Source organism: Ctenopharyngodon idella, chromosome 15 (genome assembly GCF_019924925.1).
Source record: "Ctenopharyngodon idella isolate HZGC_01 chromosome 15, HZGC01, whole genome shotgun sequence".
Taxonomy (NCBI): Eukaryota; Metazoa; Chordata; class Actinopteri; order Cypriniformes; family Xenocyprididae; genus Ctenopharyngodon; species Ctenopharyngodon idella.
The window spans coordinates 37,271,499-37,292,920 of NC_067234.1; the positions used below are offsets into that span (position 1 = coordinate 37,271,499).

The window sequence follows — 21,422 nt, forward strand, 5'->3', positions numbered from 1 at the left end:
GCTGATGTTTTATACAATCTATGCACAATGTATCTTTAAATACAAACAAATAACATTACGCTATGATGAAACGATCCATTGACAAACATACTGGCACATACACAGGAATTTAGAGAGGACAAAGATATTGTGAGATTGTATAAAAGTTTATTATTTAGCATTTGCTAAATTTGACACAGTGTTTTCAAAAGCCCTGCTTTGGAAAAAAAAAAAAAAAAAACGTTCTCTATAATAAACCACATTTTCATTTCAGCACCATATACTACTTCTGAACTCATGCATTCATGTGTATCTGTGTGTTCAACAGAAAATATTCTGAATGGAAGTGTGTGTGTGTGTAGAATGCTTTCAGAACTCAATAGACACGAGAATGACAGTGACATTGTCTGCACTGCCCCGCCTCACTGCCTCAGTGGCCAATCGTTGACAAGCAGCCTCAAATCGCCCCGCCTCTTCACTCTGACCCTCCTTCTGCTCCACAGTCTCGTTCTAAAAGAATAAAAACATTTTAACATACAATGAATGCACACAGCAGTGTTATTTTAGTGCCTTTGAGAAAAACTATTATCATTTTTATTTATATTATGAATTCGTTTATTTTGTTATGTTTTTGTCATTTTTTTTTAAATAATATAAGTTTAAGTTTTATTAATACTTTATTTCAGTTAGCGTTTATTTTATTTCAAGTAATGAAAATATTTATTTATGGTTTTAGTCAACTATATTAACCCTGTCACAAACCAAAGCCTAACAAATACGTGGACAAGAGCATTAAAATACACACCTCCAGAACGTTGAGGGCAAACTGAACGGCTTCATCAGCAGAAAACACTTTAAAAAGCCCGTCGCATGCCAAGAGAACAAATCTGAATAAAAACAAACACAAAAACAGCCAAAATCCTTTTGTGTTTCATTGAGGACAGAAAGTCCTGTAGGTTTGAAGCCACATAAGGGTGAAAATAATTTCTAGTAAACACTGTGTGTGAGAGTGTTAAACCCACTTGTCATTTCGACTGAGCTGACAGCGTCGCAGGTCTGGAGTGGAAATCACACCACACCGTTTATACTGACCGTCACCTATAGAACGAGACACTTCCAGCACTCCCAGCACACGGCCGTCCCTGCAAACACACACCCGGTTACATCGACCATGACCCGTATCCCAGAAGACCTATAGGTATATATACACATACACATACACACACACACACACACACACACACACACACTCTTACACACACCTGACCGTCCCTCCTGCTCTTTGAATCCTCATGCGCTCCTCATATATGGTGGGGTTGTGCTCCTTACTGAGAGCCAGAGTCACACACTTCCTCTTCCCAGAATCCTCAGCCTGCTCCAAACGACACAGCACTGCCTAATACACACACAATACTACTTAGGTCACTCTTCACACAGTTCTTCTTACCAACTTTCAGCTCGGCACAGCAGTTAATTTCACATCCAAAGTGCACTAAAATACTTCACTAGCAAAGGTTTCACCCAACAAAAACAATGACCTAAATATAGCTGCAAGCAGCAAATAACGGGGTTCAAGCTTTTGAAGGCCTTTAAGCACGTGTGTAAAAAGGTATTATGTTTTATTTAGCAAGTCTGTAACCACCTAAATCATAGATGGAAAATACCATTTATAGTCAAAACAGGCAATTTACCATAGAAAATATGTTTTTTTTAAAGCTTTTTGACAGTTATCAAGGTTGAGCCAAAAAGTTAATAGTTCGCCAAAGTTGGTTTTTGAAATAATCTCCGATATTTAAAGAATGATTCGGTGGACAGCGGCGGTCCTACAGGCAAAGTTGCTCAGATTGAGGAGTTCTAGCATGTGGTACGAATGTCATGGCTGTGGGCAAAAAATAAATAAATAAATAAAAATAAAAAATCACATCATATATAATCCTTTACGCGCAAAAAAAACGAGAAGGCGCCCCCCCTGATGGCCAATTTCTTACAAATATAGAGCCACCTATTATTCGATCTCCATAAAAGTTTGCATGCTTGTTTAGAATCACATGTCTCATGTGCCCACCTATTTTCGTAAAGTTTTGAGTTTTCGTTTAGGATTTATAGGCTTTTGAGTATATTTTGCCACGCCCTTTTTCTAAATGACCCTGTTATAGCTATCCAAAGTGTAAAGTTCAACTCTTTTTTTGATAATTATTGATCTAGAGTCCAGAGAATTGTCCTGCACTGGTTTGATTCCGATCGGGCGAAAAACCTAGGACTAATTCGCAAAAGTAGGTTTTTTTACATAATCGCGAATATCTAATGAACGATTTGATTGACAGCAGTGCTTCTTGAGGCAAAGTTTCCAGCATGAGGAGATATATCAAATTATATGAATATTGTGTGTATGTGTGAAACACCATGTGATTACAGGGCGTAAAACATGTTAGCGCCATCTAGTGGCTGATTTCTTTTGAATTTCTCACAGGCCTTTAGGGCTGTGAGTCGAAGGCCCAGTGAGTTTCATTCCGATCGGCCTCCGTTAACCTTGTCTGATAGCTGTTCAAACTTCATTGGCCGATGGTGGCCATGTTTTTCGAGATACATCGATGTCCTCATAGACACACATGGCACCTTGGACAAAAACACTGCATGCCAATTTTCAAGTCGATCGGACTAATGGTGAAGTCCGCGTCCTTTTTCACGTGACCACAGAATGAGCTCTTACATAGGTGTACTGAGTTAGGTGAAAATATCTCATTCCGTTCACGAGTTATAGCCATTTTAGTAAAAGTGGCTCCACCCACTTCGAATGTTTTGGCGGCCCTTATGGACCATTAATTGAAATTTCAACTTTTTTTTTGATAACTATTGACAATCAAACTCTAGAGAATCTCACTGCACTGGTTTGGTTCTGATCGGGTCAAAAACCTAGGACTAGTTCACAAAACTTCAAATCCAAAATACCTGAAAATTTCAGCAGACAAGCAAATCTGAGGTATGTCTTGAGCCAAGGATTCCAACGATATAAGACACTTGAGTCCATACCAAACTGTTTTGGAGTTATGGGCCATTTCGTACTTTTGACCGCTGTAGCAGGCCGATCGAGGCGAGCCTTGGTGACATTGTAAACGGTGTGAGTACTACCAGCCCTCAAAGTTTCAAGACTCTACGACTTATGGTTTGGTCTGCCTGATCGTTTTTAGGGGAGAATGCTGATCCTTGGAAATGTTAACAATTACACTAGAGTTTCAGCGCTACGCCTCGAACCCCTAATGATCCACAGGAGAAATGGTAAAAAAACTTATATGCATAAAATTTGAATAGAAATAATTTTAGTGTTTAGGCTTACTCTACTGTCTCCCAGGTTTGCCACATACAGAACATCATCAACCGCCAGCACGCATGTGGCCGTGGAGCCGTCCTTCCATGCGGGCTTCCTGCGAACACACACACACACATGCGCGCACACACACACGCACACGCACACACACACACACACACACACACACAGTGTTTTCTCACTCTCAGACAATTCATTTCATATCCAGCAGGATCTGAAGCAGAACTCACTGGCTAGAGGCTTTCTTCAAGAAATCCTCATCAGTTTGACGGAAGGTGTCCAGCAGACACTTCCTCACCAGCTTCTCCAAATTCTCCACATCACCTGCAAATCATGATGCATTATGGGTACTACATCTCTTTATTGTAGCTATGAGTGTGACGAGGATCAGGGGCTTTTACCTTTAGGAAATTTGCTGACCAGTGTGTGATGAAGATTGTCAGCAGCAAATTGAGACGCCCGAGTTCCACCATGACCATCAAACACCGCAAAGTACGCCAGCCGAGAGCTGCACACACGGACACATACAGGAATATATATATATATATATATATATATAGATAGATAGATAGATAGATAGACACAATCACTCACACTTGTGAGGGTAGATTGGTCACGGTCAGCTCTGGAAGCAGGACATGTGCATCTTGCATCTCTTCTCTCTCGCCTTTTCTCGCTGAGACAAAACCCATCAGTTTCGGAAGATCTGCCAGGACACAGAAAGAGATGGAGATCATCACATGTCTTCCCTCTCTCAGTACAAACACACACACACACACACATTCTGAACACACTCTCTGTCCGTAACACAATGTGTGCAAAAGCTGAAAACCTTTACAAACTTTCTTTTCCTCTTGATTCTTGTCTTCCACCTCTGTCTCCTCCGAGCTGACATCTCTTTTCCTCTTCTCACCTCGTTCCTTGTCCTGCTGTTTAGCTTTAACTGAAATTGTTCAACAAAACTTCATGATTAAACCAAATCTCACTTTAAAAAGAGAGACAGGTGTGTTGAATCACTTCCAAAAGCCATCCATCTGCATTAATACACAGACTATTTTTCAAAATTTAGTGAGCTGCCTACCAAGACAGCATTTTGGAGCCTCACTTGTGAAGTACACTCACTAGGATTTGAAACACAGACATGTATTTACATGCAGTCATATCTAAACATATTGTGCATATTCTCAAAACAAGTGAGCACATGTCTGCACGCATATTTAATATAAGCACATTAATAGAACCTTTTAATAATTAAATTAGTTCATTATTGTTAATTTTTGTAGAAATGTGTGTTGCTAATACTGAAGCCAGGCTCGTGCAACACGCACTGTATCAGCTTTTAACTGTCCAAATCACTCACTTCAACACCTTTAATGCATAGAAGATGATTATTATTATAATATTTGTTTTAATTAACCCACCTGGGTCGTTTGTAGGTTCTGGAAGATCACCAAATAAATCCATTTCTGAACCAGAATTGAATGGACTCTGAGGTGAAAAGCGTGTTAGCTTCGGATGAACCACAAAAATAAACACTGATATCAAATTAAACACGTACACTAGCAAATAAACTCTAAAAGAAATAAATATAATGTCAGAGATAATCACAAAGATCTGTTGTTTAGTTTTTAGAGAGTACAAGAGAGCAAATCAGCAGACAAAGGAGAGGCGGTGTTTGAAAGTGAGTGTGTTTGAATGCAGCAGCTAACAGGCTAATGCTAACTGAATGAATTTGAGGATGAAATTTACGAAAATATGTTTAATACCAGTGCACAGATTGTAATATATGTGACTAGCTGTTATTATACTTAAAAAGCAAAATAAACACACTTTATAAGGTAGAAATACCTAATACCTATACCTTTTTTATTTAAAAATTACTGTTCGTATCTTTGGTATCGCTAAGCGTTGGTGGTATAGTGGTTAGCATAGCTGCCTTCCAAGCAGTTGACCCGGGTTCGATTCCCGGCCAACGCAAAAACTTTTTGTTTCATTTTTAAAGTGTATTTAAGGCTGCAGTTCCTAAGTTTTGCCTCTTCGTCGCCATCTCTGTTTGAATCCTGCAATTGCAGTTATTCGCGGAATTATCATCTTTACGTGGGTTGTGCATCGGCACGCCTCCTCAGTGCGGATGAATCTAATGTTTGCTGTCAGTCACCAGATAAATAATCTTGAAAGTATGACCAAAATAAGAACAAGTAAGTAACATGTCTGCCACTTTTGTTCTGACCAACTGAGAAAAAAGCATTGCAATAAATCGCGCTGCCGATGGCGATTAAATCTAACGATCACTTAGCTCATATCACATCAAACGGCGCAAAATATTATTATTGTTATAACAATTACTTTGTTCTCAAATTCTTAATGTCAACAACATCAGCATTTTGTACCTGTGTGTATTTAGTGTGTATTAGCGTTACCTGTAGTTTTCGAAGCTTCGAATCAATTGAACCAAAATGATTCACTGTTTCGAAGCATTCAAAACACTTTTTACAAAAATATTGCAAATGTTTTATTGAAAGTAAAATCTATCAAATACAATTAATTTATAATCTAAGAAGATTAAATCTCGCGTCTGTATAATATGTGCTCTTAACAGGCCTATTAACTACTATTATTCCTGTTAATTATACTAATGTGTAATTGAAACGTCTACAAATGTATAAGACTGACCAGAGATCAGGTAAAAACCATAGACACTTGTTCAATGGTTCACCGCTGAGGGGCGATCTCAGTAAATCTGCATGATTCATGGGTTTAGAGAGATCGTCACCCAGCGGTTTCGAAACGTTTCAAAACAGTTATGACGTAACAAAGCCTCGTTTACTGAAATCACATGACTTTGGCAGTGTGAAACATGCTCCGAACCACTGATTCGAAACAAAAGAGTCGTAAAGGTTTCGAAGCTTCATGAAGCAGTGTTTCGAAATCGCCCATCACCATGGCTGCGTTCCACTCCACTTTTAGACACGCACTCACAAACTTCCCTAAGCACTTCCCCTCGGGGAATCCCTGCCGCCATTTTGAAGTGCGTTCCACTTTATGAAGTGGACGAGGGAAGTTTATATGGACAGACCCTCGTCCCCTCGATTTTGACAGAGGGAGCAAGTCTGATGTACACTTCAAGCAGCTCTATATCCCACAATTCAACTTGATTGTGACGTCACAGCAGATTGTGCTTAACTGAAGTGTATGATAATATTATTTTGAGAATTAATAATAATAGCATAATAGTCTATATTAATTATGTTGAGATTCAATCGCATAATACTTGTTACTTTATGTTCACAGTTAAAGTTTATACTATTGATATTTTGTTTCATTTGTGTAATATTTTTCTTCAACAGCTCATATAGTATTTTATATATTTTCTCCAACTACTTATAAGCAAATAGAATGGTGCCTACTAGCTGGGACTCATTGTTTATGTATACAGACGTGACGTAATGACGCAAAGACGAACGGCTGCATGCTCGAATTTCCCGCGGAAACCCACCAGTACCACTCGAATTATTAAACATTATTACAAGCTTACCGTTGTTAATCAGGCTAAGGAGATCGTTTTGAACACTGGCTGATTATGTACTTGCTCAAAAATTGATTTTGGATCATTTAAATATTAATGTTTTATATATATATATATATAATAAAATATTTGTGCAGTATAATGATAATATACAATGTACTTTATTGTACATTGTATATTATCATTATACTGCACAAATATTTTATTTATAATTTATTTTTATAAATAAAAATATTTGAACAGTATAATGACATTATACATGTCAATGCAATTTATTATTTATAAGTTAGTATTACTATTATATATTAAAAAATAATAAATATATGTGCAATCTGCTTTATAATAAATTATTTTTATATATAAAATGTGTACAGTACAATGATACTATTAAATGTAATTTATTATTCTGCATGTTTAGTAAAAAACTGTGACAGATGACACAAAAGACACTGGTTTAGCGTTACACAGACCTTGTTTTAACACAGACAGTTTTTACTGTACAGTAATAAGTTTTTTACATTCTTAGCAATGGCCTATATACAAAAAACAAAACATTAAAAAAATAAAAACAAGAAAATCAAAGATGGACAGCGTCACATGGATGTAAGTTATAACTTAACAATAAAATAAATATTTAACAGTCAGAGTGACTGGACGCCCCTGGGGTCCAAAATGACATGATATGAGTCTGACTTTAAGACTGTATCTGGAGGAGAGAGAAAACACACACACACACACACACACACACACACACACACACACACACACACACTTCCTGTCTGTATCTAACAAGACAATATGTAGACTCTCACTTTCTCACATACACACATGAAGTGTGCAAAACCATTAAAGGGTAAAGACCGTGTTAGTCTTTGACACAGTAAATGTTTTATCCCAGAAGAGTTTGTAAAAAAGCATTTAGAAACAATATAGAAAACATTTCATCTCTTGTCAAGGCGACTGTGACATTGGAGGGTTTGTATGGCATTTGAAATAGTACTTTATATCGGGTCCTAACCAGGCATGACACAAAGAGTTTTCAGTACAGCAAAATCCTTCATGACTAATTGACACCTTGAAAAAAAAAAAGAAAGGAGCACCAGGATAAACACACAAACATGTTAAACTTAGTATCATTTTGATGACGTGAACTGGGACAAGCTGGAGCTTTTCTAAAGTTCAGTTTACTTAACTTGCAATGCCTTGAACTTGAATTTATGTGTTCAACAAAACAAGTTTGAATGTCTAAATAATTATTCCAACATGATGTGAATATACAGCAGTGCTTCTCAACCTTTTCAGTTTTTACTGATTTACTCACTTCCGGTACAACTAAAAAAATGCATACATGCCCATATTTATACCATTTTTATTCACTTCCATGACTTTTCTAGGTCTAGAAATCACTGTTTTATATTAGACTATATAATATATGAAATAATAATATATGAAATATCTTAATTTTAAGTTGTTTTGGCTTACTTTAATGCTTGTTTTTGCTTGTTCCCCCTTTAAGAACCACTGATAGTCATATGGTGTGGGATTTTTGACCAATGAGATTTCACTGTGGGCAGGGCTAGTTAGGACAAAACCTCAGATTTATGCTGCGCTCACGCCATGTCGTAATTACCGTAATTTCGAGATGACAACACATGATGTTCTTGGAGCTGTTCACGTCCTTGGACTGGGAATTAGTAGGAGCTCTCAGAAAATTCCCAGCTACGAGGACATGAACAATTCTCGTAATTACGGTTATTACGACATGCCGTGATACTAAATGGAAGAGAGGACTTTTATCACGTCTTAAGACTCGGGAATCGGAAATACTCGCCGTTGATGTTCTTTTAAAGCCAACATATAGATAGATGTGTAATAAACCTGTTTTAAAGGAATGTTCCATGTTAAATACAACTTGATGTCTGTCAACAGCATCACAATGGAAATCTACAGTCAAACACAGTATTTAAACATCCACTGGGTAAGTATCTACAGATTCTGTAGATAGAGCTTAACTTAACTTTGTAGTCTATTAAATGTTTCCATCAACAGCAGCTTTTTCAAACCAAACATTTGGTCTGAAACCGCTCATTAGTTTCTGGTTGGCATGTCCGGATCATTCCAGGATCAGATGGTTTGTAGATTCAGACAGAGCAGATAGAGATTTCAGGCTGATATGTGAACGTTAAGGCATCCAGGAAGAGGATGAGGAGGGGCGGGGCAAAGCAGAGAGTCTGATTGGTCAAGTCTGTTGATTGTCACGACAACATGTTAAAGTTCTTATGATGCTTTTTTGCCTGTGTGTTGGTGCATTTCCATTCTCAAAAGCTCAAACATAGTGAGCTGCCTGTATAGACAGCATTTTAAGGCACTCCTGACTGTTTTGAACTGCCTTCTTTAAGCCAAATCCATAGGTAGCATCACATGTATGATGAAGTGGAAAAAGACAGAGAAATGTTGATTCATTCAATACAGGAATTAATCAATGAAAATAGTTCAATCAAAAATACCCTTCAGGGTATCATGGAGGGGTGAGGCGTCTAAGTTGCAACTTCTAGCTACTGGGGTGCCTCAGGGCTCGGTGCTTGGACCAATTCTCTTCTTCATTTACATGTCATCACTTGGTCATCCAGAAACGTGTTTTTTTCCTATCACTGCTATGCTGATGACACACAACTCTACCTCTCCCATGTTGTAATTACCGTAATTTTGAGATGACAACATGTGACATTCTACGGCAACACTAACAATGGCTAAATGAATCTGCAGAGTTCAGGTGGTACATGGTGCAAGTAGGAGCTCTCAGAAAAGTCCCAGCTTACAAGATGTAATTATGAGCTCTACGAGGACATGAATGGTTCTCGTAATTACAGTTATTACCACATGCCGTGAATGCACCTATACATGGAAGAGAGGACTTTCATCACGGCACGCCTGCTTAAGTCCAGGGAATCTGTGAAATACTCTGTCGTTGATGCTCTTTTAAAGCCTACATATAAGATAGATCTGTAAAATAGCTGTTTTAAAGGAATATTCCATTTTAAATACAAGTTGATGTCTGTCAACAGCATCAAAATAAAAAAATCAGCAGTCCAGAACAGTATTCTGACTTCCACTGGAAGTATCGTGGAGGTGTGAGGTGTCTAAGTCGCAACATCTAGCTACTGGGGTGCCTCAGGGCTCGGTGCTTGGACCACTTCTACATAACATCACTAGGTCATTCAGAAACATGTTTTTTTTTCTATCACTGCTATGCTGATGAGACACAACTCTACCTCTCATTCCAGCAAGATAAAATTGTTTTGTTTTCCTGTAGGGAATAGCATTAGCGAACAATGCTGATCATCAAAAATATTAACTTAAGGTATACCTTGAATGCAATGTAAGTCGCTTATGATGAAAGCATCTTTCAGATGCATAAATGTAAAAGTTTTTTTTACCTAATATTATACTGTATTTTACATATGTTGTGTATTTTATGCTTATCGGAGGATCAAACTCACTGGAAATCATTTTAGAGTCTCTCGTGCCCTAAGAAGGCAGCTGTCTATGTTGTAGGCGGCAAGGCAGCTCACTAGGTTTTGAACAGAGCCAAAAAGCTTTAAGACCGCATTCTTAAAAGTGACACTTCAAAATAAAACTGAAAATAATGTAGGGTGGGACTTAATGTTATCTATTTGGGATCTGATTGGATTGTGAAACGTGGGCTATGAGATTTTGAGGTTTTCCCTGCCCACGGGGCCTTGATGACATCAGCAGAAATGAGAAGTTGTTTCAGAGGTGGAGAAAGTTAGTCAACATTGATAGATTAAGAGGACAAACATTTCTTTCTTTAAGGAAGTGAAAGTTTGATTCCATGTTGTCTTCAAAAGTTGAATTTTCATTTGGTCGAATGGTCATTTGGACAGTCTCCATCCACCCCTTCTGTGAAATTGGTACGACACTCTGATGGCTCTTGATAAATCTCCCCCTCGTAGGTAGTAAAATAGTGTTCCCCAAAGCAATGATGTCACAAAGGTGGAGAACAGAAGGCACACTGTGATTGGTTCGAGTCGAGTCGCTGTTGGTCCCCATGAGGTGGTAGGCGGAGTATGGCTGGTTCCAGGCGTGACTGAGCATTTGATTGGCCGGGTGAAGCTACGTCACGTCCGAATGAGGCATCTGATTGGCTGAGGAGAGTCTAGGCTTCGCTGACTGTGCTGTTTCGACTCAAATCCCTGATTCCCTGCAGGATCCGCTTCATATGGCCGACTTTAGCCACGCCCAGGTCCTGACACACAAACATTAGATGCTTTAAGTCTGTAATAATTGATTCAAATAGTACACATTTGAGTAGTACACAAAATATTAAATTAATATTTAAATGCATTTAACCGCCCCGCCCCAGACCTGCTTAGTTCATCTTACATTTCATACAAAAAAATATTACCCGTAAAGCCAGAGCAACTGTTGTGTGTCTCTGAGCAACACACAGCGGTGTTTCGTTTCTGAATGAACCCGTGTTTTGAGCAAATTAATCGGGTGAACTAATGATTCAAAGGCCCCTTCATAAAGAGAGCCATTTACTTTGTGACATCAACTCCTGAATAAATCATCATTTGAATGAATCAAATGAATGAATGATTCAATGACTTACACATTTAGATATTTACCGCCACCTACAGGCAGTTTTAGTTTCTTATTCAGAGTATCATTTCATTATATTTCTATATATTTCATTTATATTTCCATATTAATAAAAAACACATTAAAAGGTATAGTTCCCTGAAAAATGGCCGTTGAAGCCTAAAAGTTTATGTGTAATAAATTCTATGTTGAAGCAAATAAAATATTTTTTTTCTAAAGCTATTTGATGCTTTTCTCATTTAACACAATAGTGACTTTAAATTTGGAGGTAATTTTTTGATGTGCAAATAATTCGCGATTAACTAGATTAATTAATCGCCACATCATGTAATTAATTAAATAAAAAAATATTTAACCGCTTGACATCCCTAATTAATATTAATGAAAAATTAATATTATAAATAAGTGTAAAATATTATTTGGAAAATATTTAGTGTGTATTACATTTTTTTTATAATTTCTCTTAATTTTAGTTATTTTGTTGCATTTGCAGTTTTCTTAAAATATGTCTATATAGTTTTTATTAAGTTTCAGTTTATTTAGTTTTAGTGATTTGAGCACTTCAACTTAAACTAAATAGAAATGCCTTGGCAACTAGCTAAAATAAAATAAATTTAAGTTATATTTTACTTTATATTTCAGTTGTGTTTATTTTATTTTAAGTAATGAATTGTATTATGGTTTTAGTTTTAATTAACGATAATAACCCTGGTGAGATGTGGTATTTATTTACTTAAATCAAATTAATTATTTTTTAAATCAAATTACTGATAATTTATTTAAATCAAATTTTATTTATTATTTTAATCAATTATTTATATATTTATTTTAACTAAGTTTGTTTATTTATTTATTAGTTATTTATATCAAATTTTATTTTAATCAAACTTGTTCAGTTAGTTTCATCTTCTCTTCATTATTTATGTATTTTTCCCATTTTTCTCTAGACTCTGAGTCTCCCAGTTTGAAAGCCCTGGAATACACCACAAGTAAAGCATCTATATGTGTGCATCTTTCATTGGACTTGCCAAATGTTGAGGGGTCATACCTTCAGGTCTCTCCTCTCCAGCTGAAGCAGCTCTGGTCCTCTGATGTCATGTCTGATGAAGATCTCCTTATACTCTGACAGACAGAGCATCTCCAACCAGACGGCCACCTCATCCACACCCCACGTGTTCACTGCTCAGAGAACACACACTGTTACACTCATGCACAATCACTGGAAGAGGTGAGAGGTGACGGTCACGGTTATACCTGGCATGTTGAGGGCGGCGCACGTCTCTTTATTTTTGTTGTTTTTGTCTTTCTTGAATTTGGGCACAAGGCGAAATTTTGCACTACGACTCCGCTTGGAGAAATCAGACAGCTGACCCTGCATGCAAACACACATTAATACACTGGAATACAGTAGGGCTGCACAGTATTTCAAAATAAAAATAATAATCGCGATATAGCTGCGATTTAATTAAATAAACACATGCGCTACTATTATGAGCTGCATGTGTGTAAATGAACAACGGCAGCACATATTGTTATTTGCCGGCAACCCGTCAAAATAAAAGCATGATAATGCAGAAATTAAGACAAATTTTAATTTAAAATAAAAGAAATTTTAATATTCATTTTTTTATTTTACAGTACAATAGTGTTAGTACAATATATTTCTAAATATTTGTATTTTTAATCACAATAAAATCATAATAACTATTAAAAGTGGGAATTAATCAAGATTTAAAAAAAAAAAAAATAGGTGTGGGATTTACTTGAAGTAAATCACTAGTAAATTTCACAAATAATAACAAAGAAATGGCAAGTAGCACATTGTATTAAACGTTACATTTTGAAATAGAAAGACTTGTAATAGAATTTCTTGTAAAACTTGCTTCAGTAATCTTTGTTTTATTTACAAGTTCAAAAAATATTTGTAATGTCTATTTGATGCTTTTCTCATTTAACACAATAATGACTTTAAATTTGGAGGTAATTTCACAGCCAAATTTGATGTGCAAATAACTAGATTAATTAATCGCCACATCATGTAATTAATTAAATAAAAAATATTTAATCGTTGACAGCCCTAATTAATATTAATGAAAAATTATATTATATATATTATATTTTTATAATTTCTCTTAATTTTAGTATGATAATGGAGAAATTACGACAAATTTTAATTTAAAATAAAATTTATTTTATTATTCATTTTTTTATTTTACGGTACAATAGTGTTATTACAATATATTTCTTATTTTGTTAAATATTTGTATTTTTAATCACAATAAAATTTATAATTACTATTAACAGTGGGAATTAATCAAGATGGTGTGGGATTTACTTTGAAAATTTTCACTCAGAAATCGCTGGTAAATTTCACAAATAAAAACAAAGAAATGGCAAGTAGCACATTGTATTAAATGTGAAATTTTTAAATAAAAAGGCTGAATTTTTTTTTGTAAAACTTGCTCCAATAATCTTTGTTTTATTTACAACTTCAAGAAAAGTTTTTATTACACTCCCTGACAGCAACATAGTGTCGGCACAGATCCGGCCCACATCTGGTCCGCGTATAATCCACATGTACCAGATGTGGGCCGGATCTGGGCCAGACTATGTTGCTGTCTGGGCTGGAGCTTTTCCTAAATCCTTCAGTCCTAAAAGGATTTTGCCATTAAAAAAAGTCTTCACAGTAAAAAGTAAATGTTTTCTATGCAGATAAACTCACCAAGAATTTCGAAGTACAGCTATTCAAGTCATCTGCTGAAAATTGCTGTTTTTTTTTTTTTTTACTGCAACATATACATATTACAGAAAAACTGAACATCAGTTTTTTTCAGTATCATGCAGCCCTAGAATATAGACACCAAAACACCCTAAAAAGAGCGGTGCGTCACCTCGTCGTCGGCCGGGTCGATGAGCTGACCGAGCCAGCTGATGTCCGTCAGTCTGCGTAACTCTTGAGTGACAGAAGCCAGAGCGCCACTGAGCTGATCTCTCTGAGGAGGATCCAACTGCTGCAGAGACACACACAGAGAAAAAGATACAATAATTTCCCACTGTCATTATTCAGGTGTAAATTATCATCCAGGTTGCTGCTAAAGGACTATAATTGTCACATGATATCTGTTGCTTTTCTCAGCGCTGGACAGAATGGACCAATCACATTTAAGATTACTAAGGACTTGTTTTATATTAACAGGATGTCACTTTTTTTAATTCATTTTTAAAAACTGGAAGATGATAAGTGAATGCCACTATCATCGCTAAAATAAACAACTTTCACTGTTTTTACTAATAAATGCAACTTTAGTGAGCAGAAGAGACTTCTTTCAAAGACATTAAAAATTTTAATGTTTCCAAACTTTTGACCAGTACTGTATTTCAGCTTTATTTCCGCTAATCACAACACTTTTTAATAGCCATCTTAGTAACATCCCTAAGCAGCTGTTTTCTAGTCGTGTGCATGTAACTTCTAAAAGTAAATGATATCTATCAAAAAGGATATTGTCAGTACAATTTCTCCCATTCATTTTTCTACAAACATCCCGCCTCCTCTCCCTTATACCGTCTCTGATACAGTAAACACACTCATATCTCTGCAGGATTCACTCACCAGGCACATCTTTCCCGCGAGCAGCAGTTCGGTCTCGCTGTGAAGAGCTTTGACGTTGCTGACCATCTCCATCACAACGTTACAGGTCAAACCCTACAAACACACACACGTCATTTCAAGGATGTCATAAATATACACTCATTTGAATCTGAACCAAACGAGAGCAGTCATCATGTCATAACCAACATGCTGTGATTGACAGGTGACAGACGCCACTCACCCCGCTGCTTTTGGAGTTGGCGTACACCAGGTCCATGGCTTTAGAGCTGGCGTTGACCGCGTGAGCCAATTCCTGCTCGATAGTGTGATGAGACTCTGCCACTTCCCTGATACTAAACACACACATTTAAACATATTAAGTATAATATATATATAAACTTTTGAATGGATAAAGCTGAACATCAGATCTGTGTACCTGTGTATCAGCGCCCCGGCCGCCTGTCCGAACAGGCTGATCTGAGTGGTTTCCTCTTCAGAAACGATCTCCGGCTGTGATGCATGCTGGGAAACCAGCCGAGGAATCTCTCCTCTCTGTTTATCCTCCCATGACTTCAGAGTGTTTTCGAACGCCTGCAAAACAGCCATATTTGAGTTGTGTTTTATTATCCGAGAGCTTCATCTTGAGTTCCCATGATGCCGCTCGTGCGCACTGACCCGGTCTCTGGTGAGGGTTTGTGTGCGGTTCTTGTGGTGGATCCGAATGTATCCGGGCGGTTGGATCCAGGCCTCTCCGTCCACCTGCACAGGTACACCTTCATCTCCCAGAATCGTGATCTTCACTGTTCGACACTGATGAAGACACAAACACTCCTTACAAAATCATATCTTTTTAACCATATTTTGGTGAAAAAATTGTAGCCAGAAGTGAGCTAAACATGACACAACATGAGTGTGTGTGTGTGTGTGTACCTGTGCGATACGGTGGTGCTGTAGATTAATAACTCTAGAAACAGCCATCTGCATGCTGCCGAACACAGCCACCACCTCCAGGATCTTATCGTCAAACGACGGCGCCGTGAACGTCTGTCAACAAACACACAGTGCATGAGAAACACAAACACTTCCATATTCGCACACAAACACACAGGAAGGAGATGCACAAACTTACGTCGTCCTCTTTAGTTCCGCCCCAGAAGTTTGTTCCTCCTGCATAACTGGGAATGTTCAACACGGCGATTCCTTGGAGACTGGGAAGAGGGATCGGCCTCCCGTCACACTACAAACACAAACACACTCAGGTTAGGTCTGATTCATAAACATGGATTCTTCCTGAGTCTCTCCATCAGTGTCGACTCCGGTTTGAACAATGTAAGGCTGAACTCCGTTACTGACAATCCTCATTTTGGCTGCGTGAGATTCTCCAGCTTTGTTGTTGTTGAGCAACCGAAGCGCAAGCTGTTAAAGCTCCGCCCTTTTCTTGAGCAGCAGCTCATTTGCATTTAAAGGGACACACACAAAAACGGCGTGTTTTTGCTCACACCCAAATAGGGTTGACAAGCTATAATAAATGATCTGTGGGGTATTTTGAGCTGAAACTTCACAGACACATTCTGGAGACACCAGAGACTTATATTACATCTTGTGAAAGGGACATTATAGGTCCCTTTAAATTCTAATTAATTGAAAAAATCTGAAAAATTGCCCTGCCCAAATGTATAAACACACACACACACACACACACACACTCACCTCCAGCAGAACTCTCTGTTCCAGGTTCTTGTATGTTCTGTGCAGAAGTTCTCTGGTGCCCAGGACTCCATACCACATCATGTTTTTAGTGCGACTCCTAAACACACAAACACACACACGTTATTAGAGGTGGGAATCAATCACCAGAGGCCCCACGATATGATATTATCACAATTCTTAAGCCATGATACGATATTACTATTGCGATTTTAAACATCTTGCAATATGCTGAGCATTGCAATAAAATATACTGTGATTTATTACCTTTTTTTCAACTGCAAATGACCCCAAAGGAAAACTTTGTCCACATGTATATTTATCTATTAATATAAAGTTCTCAGTCTGTTCATTTCACATCTCTTTCATCCCTTTTTTGTTCAATATTTTCCTTGTATTTTAGACATTTTTAATCAAAATCAATCAATTTGCACATTTCAATGTTTTCAAACTCAAGTCAATGTATTTGTTTTTTTACAACACATATTGTTTTAAGCAGTTTCACAAAGAACAACCTTCCTAACACCCTAATGAACACGTCAAAGCTGATTTGTAAAATGTAATTATATCATATTTATAATGTTGTTTTAGGAAGATACATATATTTGGCATTAACAGATACTTAAAAGCATACAACTTGGACGCTAGATGGCACTATGGAGTTATTTTATCTCTTAACCTGAATTGCAGAAACCTGTTCACATCATTAGATTTGCAGAGAAACATCATCTAGACTATTTATGAGTCTTTTCAACTAGTGTCGACACATCAAATGTCCTCGACAAGTGGGATGTCATGATATTTCCCTATATTAGTGAGGACATGTGACCCTCACAAGACACTCAGTTAATAGAGTAGTAGTGCTAATTTAGCTTTTTAATGCCATGTCAGCATCTGAGGCTATCTTCATGACAAAAATGGAGTAACAAAAATACAAGAGATGCATAAATACAATAGAATTTAAAAAACCAAAGAAACAAAATGCAGTTCTCAGTTAATAGATCTGACAACATTAAAATCATTCTTTACTTTAAAGTGCTTATTTCTGCATGCTTTTGCCATTAAAAAATGGCAAAAACAAGAACTTTACACCTTAAATATGAACTGTTTATGGTTTGATTTCTACCAAAACAGAAGTGTGACAACAAACACATTATTCTGTCATGATAATCACGATTATATGCACTTTTCAAAGCAGTTCTTTACGTTTCATTTATTTATTTATTTTAAATATGGTATGACTGTCAGTCGAAAAAAGATGCACTGTAATATAATACTACAGAAATACACTATCGTTCATTTAAAAAAAAGAAATGAATACTGTAATTGATCAATGGTGCATTAAATTGATCAAAAGTGACAGTAAAGACATTTATAATGTAACAAAAGATTCTATTTCAAATAAATGATGTTCTTTTGAAATTTATATTCATCAAAGAATCCTGAAAAATAAAATGTATCACGGTTTCCACAAAAATATGAACACTGATATAATCATAACGTTTCTTGAGCATCAAATCATCATATCAGAATGATTTCTGAAGGGTCATGTGACACTGAAGACTGGAGTAATGATGCTGAAAATTCAGCTTTGATCACAGGAATAAATTACATTTTATCATATATTCACATAGAAAACAGCTATTTTAAATTATAATAATATTTCACTGTTTTTACTGTATTTTTGATCAAATAACTGCAGCCTCGGTGAGCAGAAGAGACTCTCAAAAACTACAACATGATCAGATCCTGATGTTTTTGTCGTGTTTATGTACCTGCATTTCTCTGGATGCTCGTCACGTTTGTTGTTGAAGTCCAAAGAGATTTTGGCATCCAGACCGATTCCAAAATAATTATTCATCACACATTTCTCTGTGTACAGATCCCTAAAACACACAGAGAGGCACTCCCGCATCAGTCCATTTGGAGGACATTGTTGATTAGATAAAGAAAAAGACCATGTGACTCACAGGTTCTCTGGATCACAGCTGAACGGGTCGGCGTTGACCAACAGCCTGCTGATCACTGACCCGCTGAAAGAGCCCGACACACCTGCCCTGAGACCTGCACACGAAAACACACCGCATGAGCTTCTGAACAACATCAACGACTCTGCCGATTCACTGACGACTGCTGCTCTTACTTGGGTAGAGGATCTTGGTGTTCAGCATGGGCATGTTCTCCCTACTTCCTGTCTGAGCAGGAAGTGAGGCGGAGCTGCCTATGGATAGGCGTTCTTTACTGATGAGCTTCTCACATGGAGTCTTAGACACTGAGATAGAGAGAAAAATGAGTGACGCTGTACTTCAGGAATGAGTCTTTGTGCGTTTAAAGAGCCTCACCTCTTCTGCTGACTCGCGTTCTGTTGCTGTATGACAGCAGAGATGATCGCTCAGCATCATCATCCTCATCTTCATCCTCCGCAGGCAGTGAGGGCAAACCTTCCTCCGTTTGAGCGTTCTGTTCATCCACCGCTGAAAGACCAGATCATATACATGAGAAATCTGAAAGTTTTGAACTCAAGTAGAAACTATTTTTTGATTTCAAATAGAGATCACGATTCTGAATATACAACTAAACAAAATAATGTTATTTACTAGAGGTTCTGACAAAATATTAATTGCTGGAAATTTTTTATTAATTTGTTAATAATTAATTAATAATAATATTCATTTAAAAAAAAAAAAAGTTTTTGAATGAATTCAATGACTCATTAATAAATACTTGTTTCATTACTGGATGAATCTGTGTTTTTTGAACAAATCTTTTGAATGAATGATTCAATGACAAATACATGCTTAACAGTCACTTGTCGCCACCTACTGGTGTAATGATGTAATTGATACAACAGTTATTTGAAGCACCAAGTTAGTTTCAAAAGGTGGTTTGCTCTATTTTGATCGTGTTTATCAGTGTTTCTATCCTAACTTTAAACTTTTATCTCAGTACTTCTATGATAATTTGAATATTTGTAACAGAAATAACTAGTGTGTGGTTCAAAACTGTTCGGATCAGCGATTCAAGCTGATCAAGCTTTTGTGATTATTAAACCAAGTGTCATCTCTCAAATTCTGTCAATTTTATCATGAAATTCAAATAACAAATGTGGTTTTGATGTTCTTTATTGTGGCGTGACAGATCGCTGTAGCCGCAAACTATCATTTCTTCCTCTTTACTACTAGTTATAGCATGAAATAAATATGAATGAACATCAGAAGGAATGTTGAAAAATACAGAACAACCAGTGTTTCAACCACCGAAAGACATCAATAAAACAGCTTGTGAACAATATGTCACATTACATTTACCTCAGGAAAGCCATTCAATGTCCATTAACTTGTCAGTTTCTAGAGAGGAGCATTTTGATAAATATATGCACTATATTATATATTCGCTTAACCTATTAGTTAAAGGGAACCTATTATGCCCCTTTAACAAGATGTAATATAAGTCTCTGGTGTCTCCAGAATGTGTCTGTGAAGTTTCAGCTCAAAATACCCCACAGATCATTTATTATAGTTTGTCAAATTTGCCTCTATTTGGGTGTGAGCAAAAACACGCTTTGCTCGAACTTTTGCCATGACCTTAGAACTGGTACGCGGCTGTCGCTTGCGAAAACAAAATGGCGGCGCCGTGGGTAGAAACGTGCAGATTAAGGGGCGATAATATTATAATAAGATCCTCTTCCTATGTCACAAGGGGAGCGAAATCTGAGCGGCTCATTTTTTCACATGCTTGCAGAGAAAGGCTTGCCAAAACAAAGTTACTGGGTTGTCCTTTTTCACGTTTCCTGGGTTGGTAGATGCACCGGGAACCCGATAATAACACTTTAACATGGAAAAAGTCCAAAATGTGTTTGTGTTTTATTTACCTTTCTCTGTGTGCTCTATGATTTGTCTGATGGCTTTCTTCAGGCTGTTGGCGCGTAACATCAGCTGCTCACGAGGTTTGAAGATGGCGGCAGGCGGTCGAGGAGAACAAGGAGCCGTGACTGTGGGCGGGGCGGTGGGCGGAGCCAGCACCACACCCTCCCCGTCAACCTGCTCCTCAGCGATGGTGGGCGGAGGTGCAGTCATCACACTGGTGGCCTGGGCTTCCTCGTTAAGCGTTTTCAGTAACGAGTCCAACTTTTCTTTAAGCACGCAACACTGCATACAAAAACATCCTGAGTAATTCATCAGCCAATCACTAAACGCTCCCAGCCTCCAAAAGCCAATCACAAAACAGCAAGTCATCTAATAGCCAATCATAGCTGACCTTTTTAGCCATGGCCTCTGATTCTTCTGAATTTTCCGTGTTCTTCTCGTATGCACGTCCCACTTTCGCAACAAAGTCCTTTACCGTCTCACACAAAACTCTAAAAAACAGGTTTTTGGATGAGAAGGCAGTAAAGATGCGTACAAACAGAAATACACACTGTTGCTCACATATACAGTACGTACTTGGCGGAGGAAATGACCACAGAGTGCTGATCGGACGTCAAGATTTTGGAGAGATGAGCAGCAACGGAGTCTTCATAGGTTAGAATGTGCTGCACCTGGAACAAAACAGCCAATTAGAAGAGAGGAAACACAGAACAGCCAATCAGAAGAGAGGAAAGACAGAACAGCCAATCAGAAGAGAGGAAACCAGAACATCCGATGGAAAGAGAGGAAACCAGAACATCCGATTGG

At 37.4% G+C, this 21,422-nt stretch overlaps 2 protein-coding genes and 1 non-coding gene across 4 annotated transcripts in view; 1 reads left to right on the top strand and 2 right to left on the bottom strand.

Moving 5' to 3' along the window:
• Positions 1 to 127: 127 nt before the first annotated feature.
• On the bottom strand, positions 128 to 5,245 carry ilkap (integrin-linked kinase-associated serine/threonine phosphatase). 2 transcript variants are annotated; one of them, XM_051861884.1, is made up of 11 exons: positions 5,166 to 5,245; positions 4,726 to 4,792; positions 4,137 to 4,247; positions 3,899 to 4,010; positions 3,706 to 3,812; positions 3,535 to 3,628; positions 3,314 to 3,401; positions 1,242 to 1,375; positions 1,002 to 1,121; positions 785 to 866; positions 128 to 489 (listed from the first exon to the last, which is right to left on the bottom strand). In XM_051861884.1, the coding sequence occupies exons 2-11, from the start codon at positions 4,766 to 4,768 to the stop codon at positions 349 to 351; spliced, it is 1,032 nt and encodes a 343-aa protein (XP_051717844.1). In that variant the 5' UTR covers positions 4,769 to 4,792; positions 5,166 to 5,245; the 3' UTR covers positions 128 to 348. The 2 variants fall into 2 exon arrangements, with proteins under 2 accessions (XP_051717844.1, XP_051717845.1); XM_051861885.1 differs by lacking the exon at positions 5,166 to 5,245 and having other exon boundaries at positions 4,147 to 4,247; positions 4,726 to 4,807.
• trnag-ucc (transfer RNA glycine (anticodon UCC)) lies at positions 5,210 to 5,281 on the top strand. The gene has a single exon. It is a non-coding gene; the product is annotated as a tRNA-Gly (tRNA).
• A 1,931-nt stretch (positions 5,282 to 7,212) lies between these two features.
• The window catches only part of LOC127495212 (diacylglycerol kinase delta-like), a 46,532-nt gene continuing 32,322 nt past the window's right edge, over positions 7,213 to 21,422 (bottom strand). Inside the window, exons 13-30 of the mRNA XM_051861915.1 lie at positions 21,192 to 21,286; positions 21,007 to 21,106; positions 20,621 to 20,897; positions 19,092 to 19,223; positions 18,893 to 19,021; positions 18,720 to 18,813; positions 18,525 to 18,635; positions 16,753 to 16,849; positions 16,172 to 16,279; positions 15,973 to 16,086; positions 15,718 to 15,852; positions 15,479 to 15,633; positions 15,284 to 15,395; positions 15,064 to 15,156; positions 14,345 to 14,464; positions 12,708 to 12,825; positions 12,502 to 12,632; positions 7,213 to 11,097 (exon numbers count right to left, since the gene is read on the bottom strand). Coding sequence (XP_051717875.1) covers positions 11,008 to 11,097; positions 12,502 to 12,632; positions 12,708 to 12,825; positions 14,345 to 14,464; positions 15,064 to 15,156; positions 15,284 to 15,395; positions 15,479 to 15,633; positions 15,718 to 15,852; positions 15,973 to 16,086; positions 16,172 to 16,279; positions 16,753 to 16,849; positions 18,525 to 18,635; positions 18,720 to 18,813; positions 18,893 to 19,021; positions 19,092 to 19,223; positions 20,621 to 20,897; positions 21,007 to 21,106; positions 21,192 to 21,286 — 2,211 coding nt within the window. The 3' untranslated portion in view covers positions 7,213 to 11,007. The remainder of the gene's footprint in view (positions 11,098 to 12,501; positions 12,633 to 12,707; positions 12,826 to 14,344; positions 14,465 to 15,063; positions 15,157 to 15,283; positions 15,396 to 15,478; positions 15,634 to 15,717; positions 15,853 to 15,972; positions 16,087 to 16,171; positions 16,280 to 16,752; positions 16,850 to 18,524; positions 18,636 to 18,719; positions 18,814 to 18,892; positions 19,022 to 19,091; positions 19,224 to 20,620; positions 20,898 to 21,006; positions 21,107 to 21,191; positions 21,287 to 21,422) is intronic.

Excerpts from the sequence above, each read along its gene's own strand:
- ilkap (XM_051861884.1), bottom strand. The coding sequence starts at position 4,768 with ATGGATTTATTTGGTGATCTTCCAGAACCTACAAACGACCCAG. Across the intron at positions 3,813-3,898 it reads ACCAATCTACCCTCACAAGT|CTCTCGGCTGGCGTACTTTG; the intron begins GTGAGTGATTGT and ends CCGTGTGTGCAG. Across the intron at positions 867-1,001 it reads CAGCTCAGTCGAAATGACAA|ATTTGTTCTCTTGGCATGCG; the intron begins GTGGGTTTAACA and ends GTTTTTATTCAG.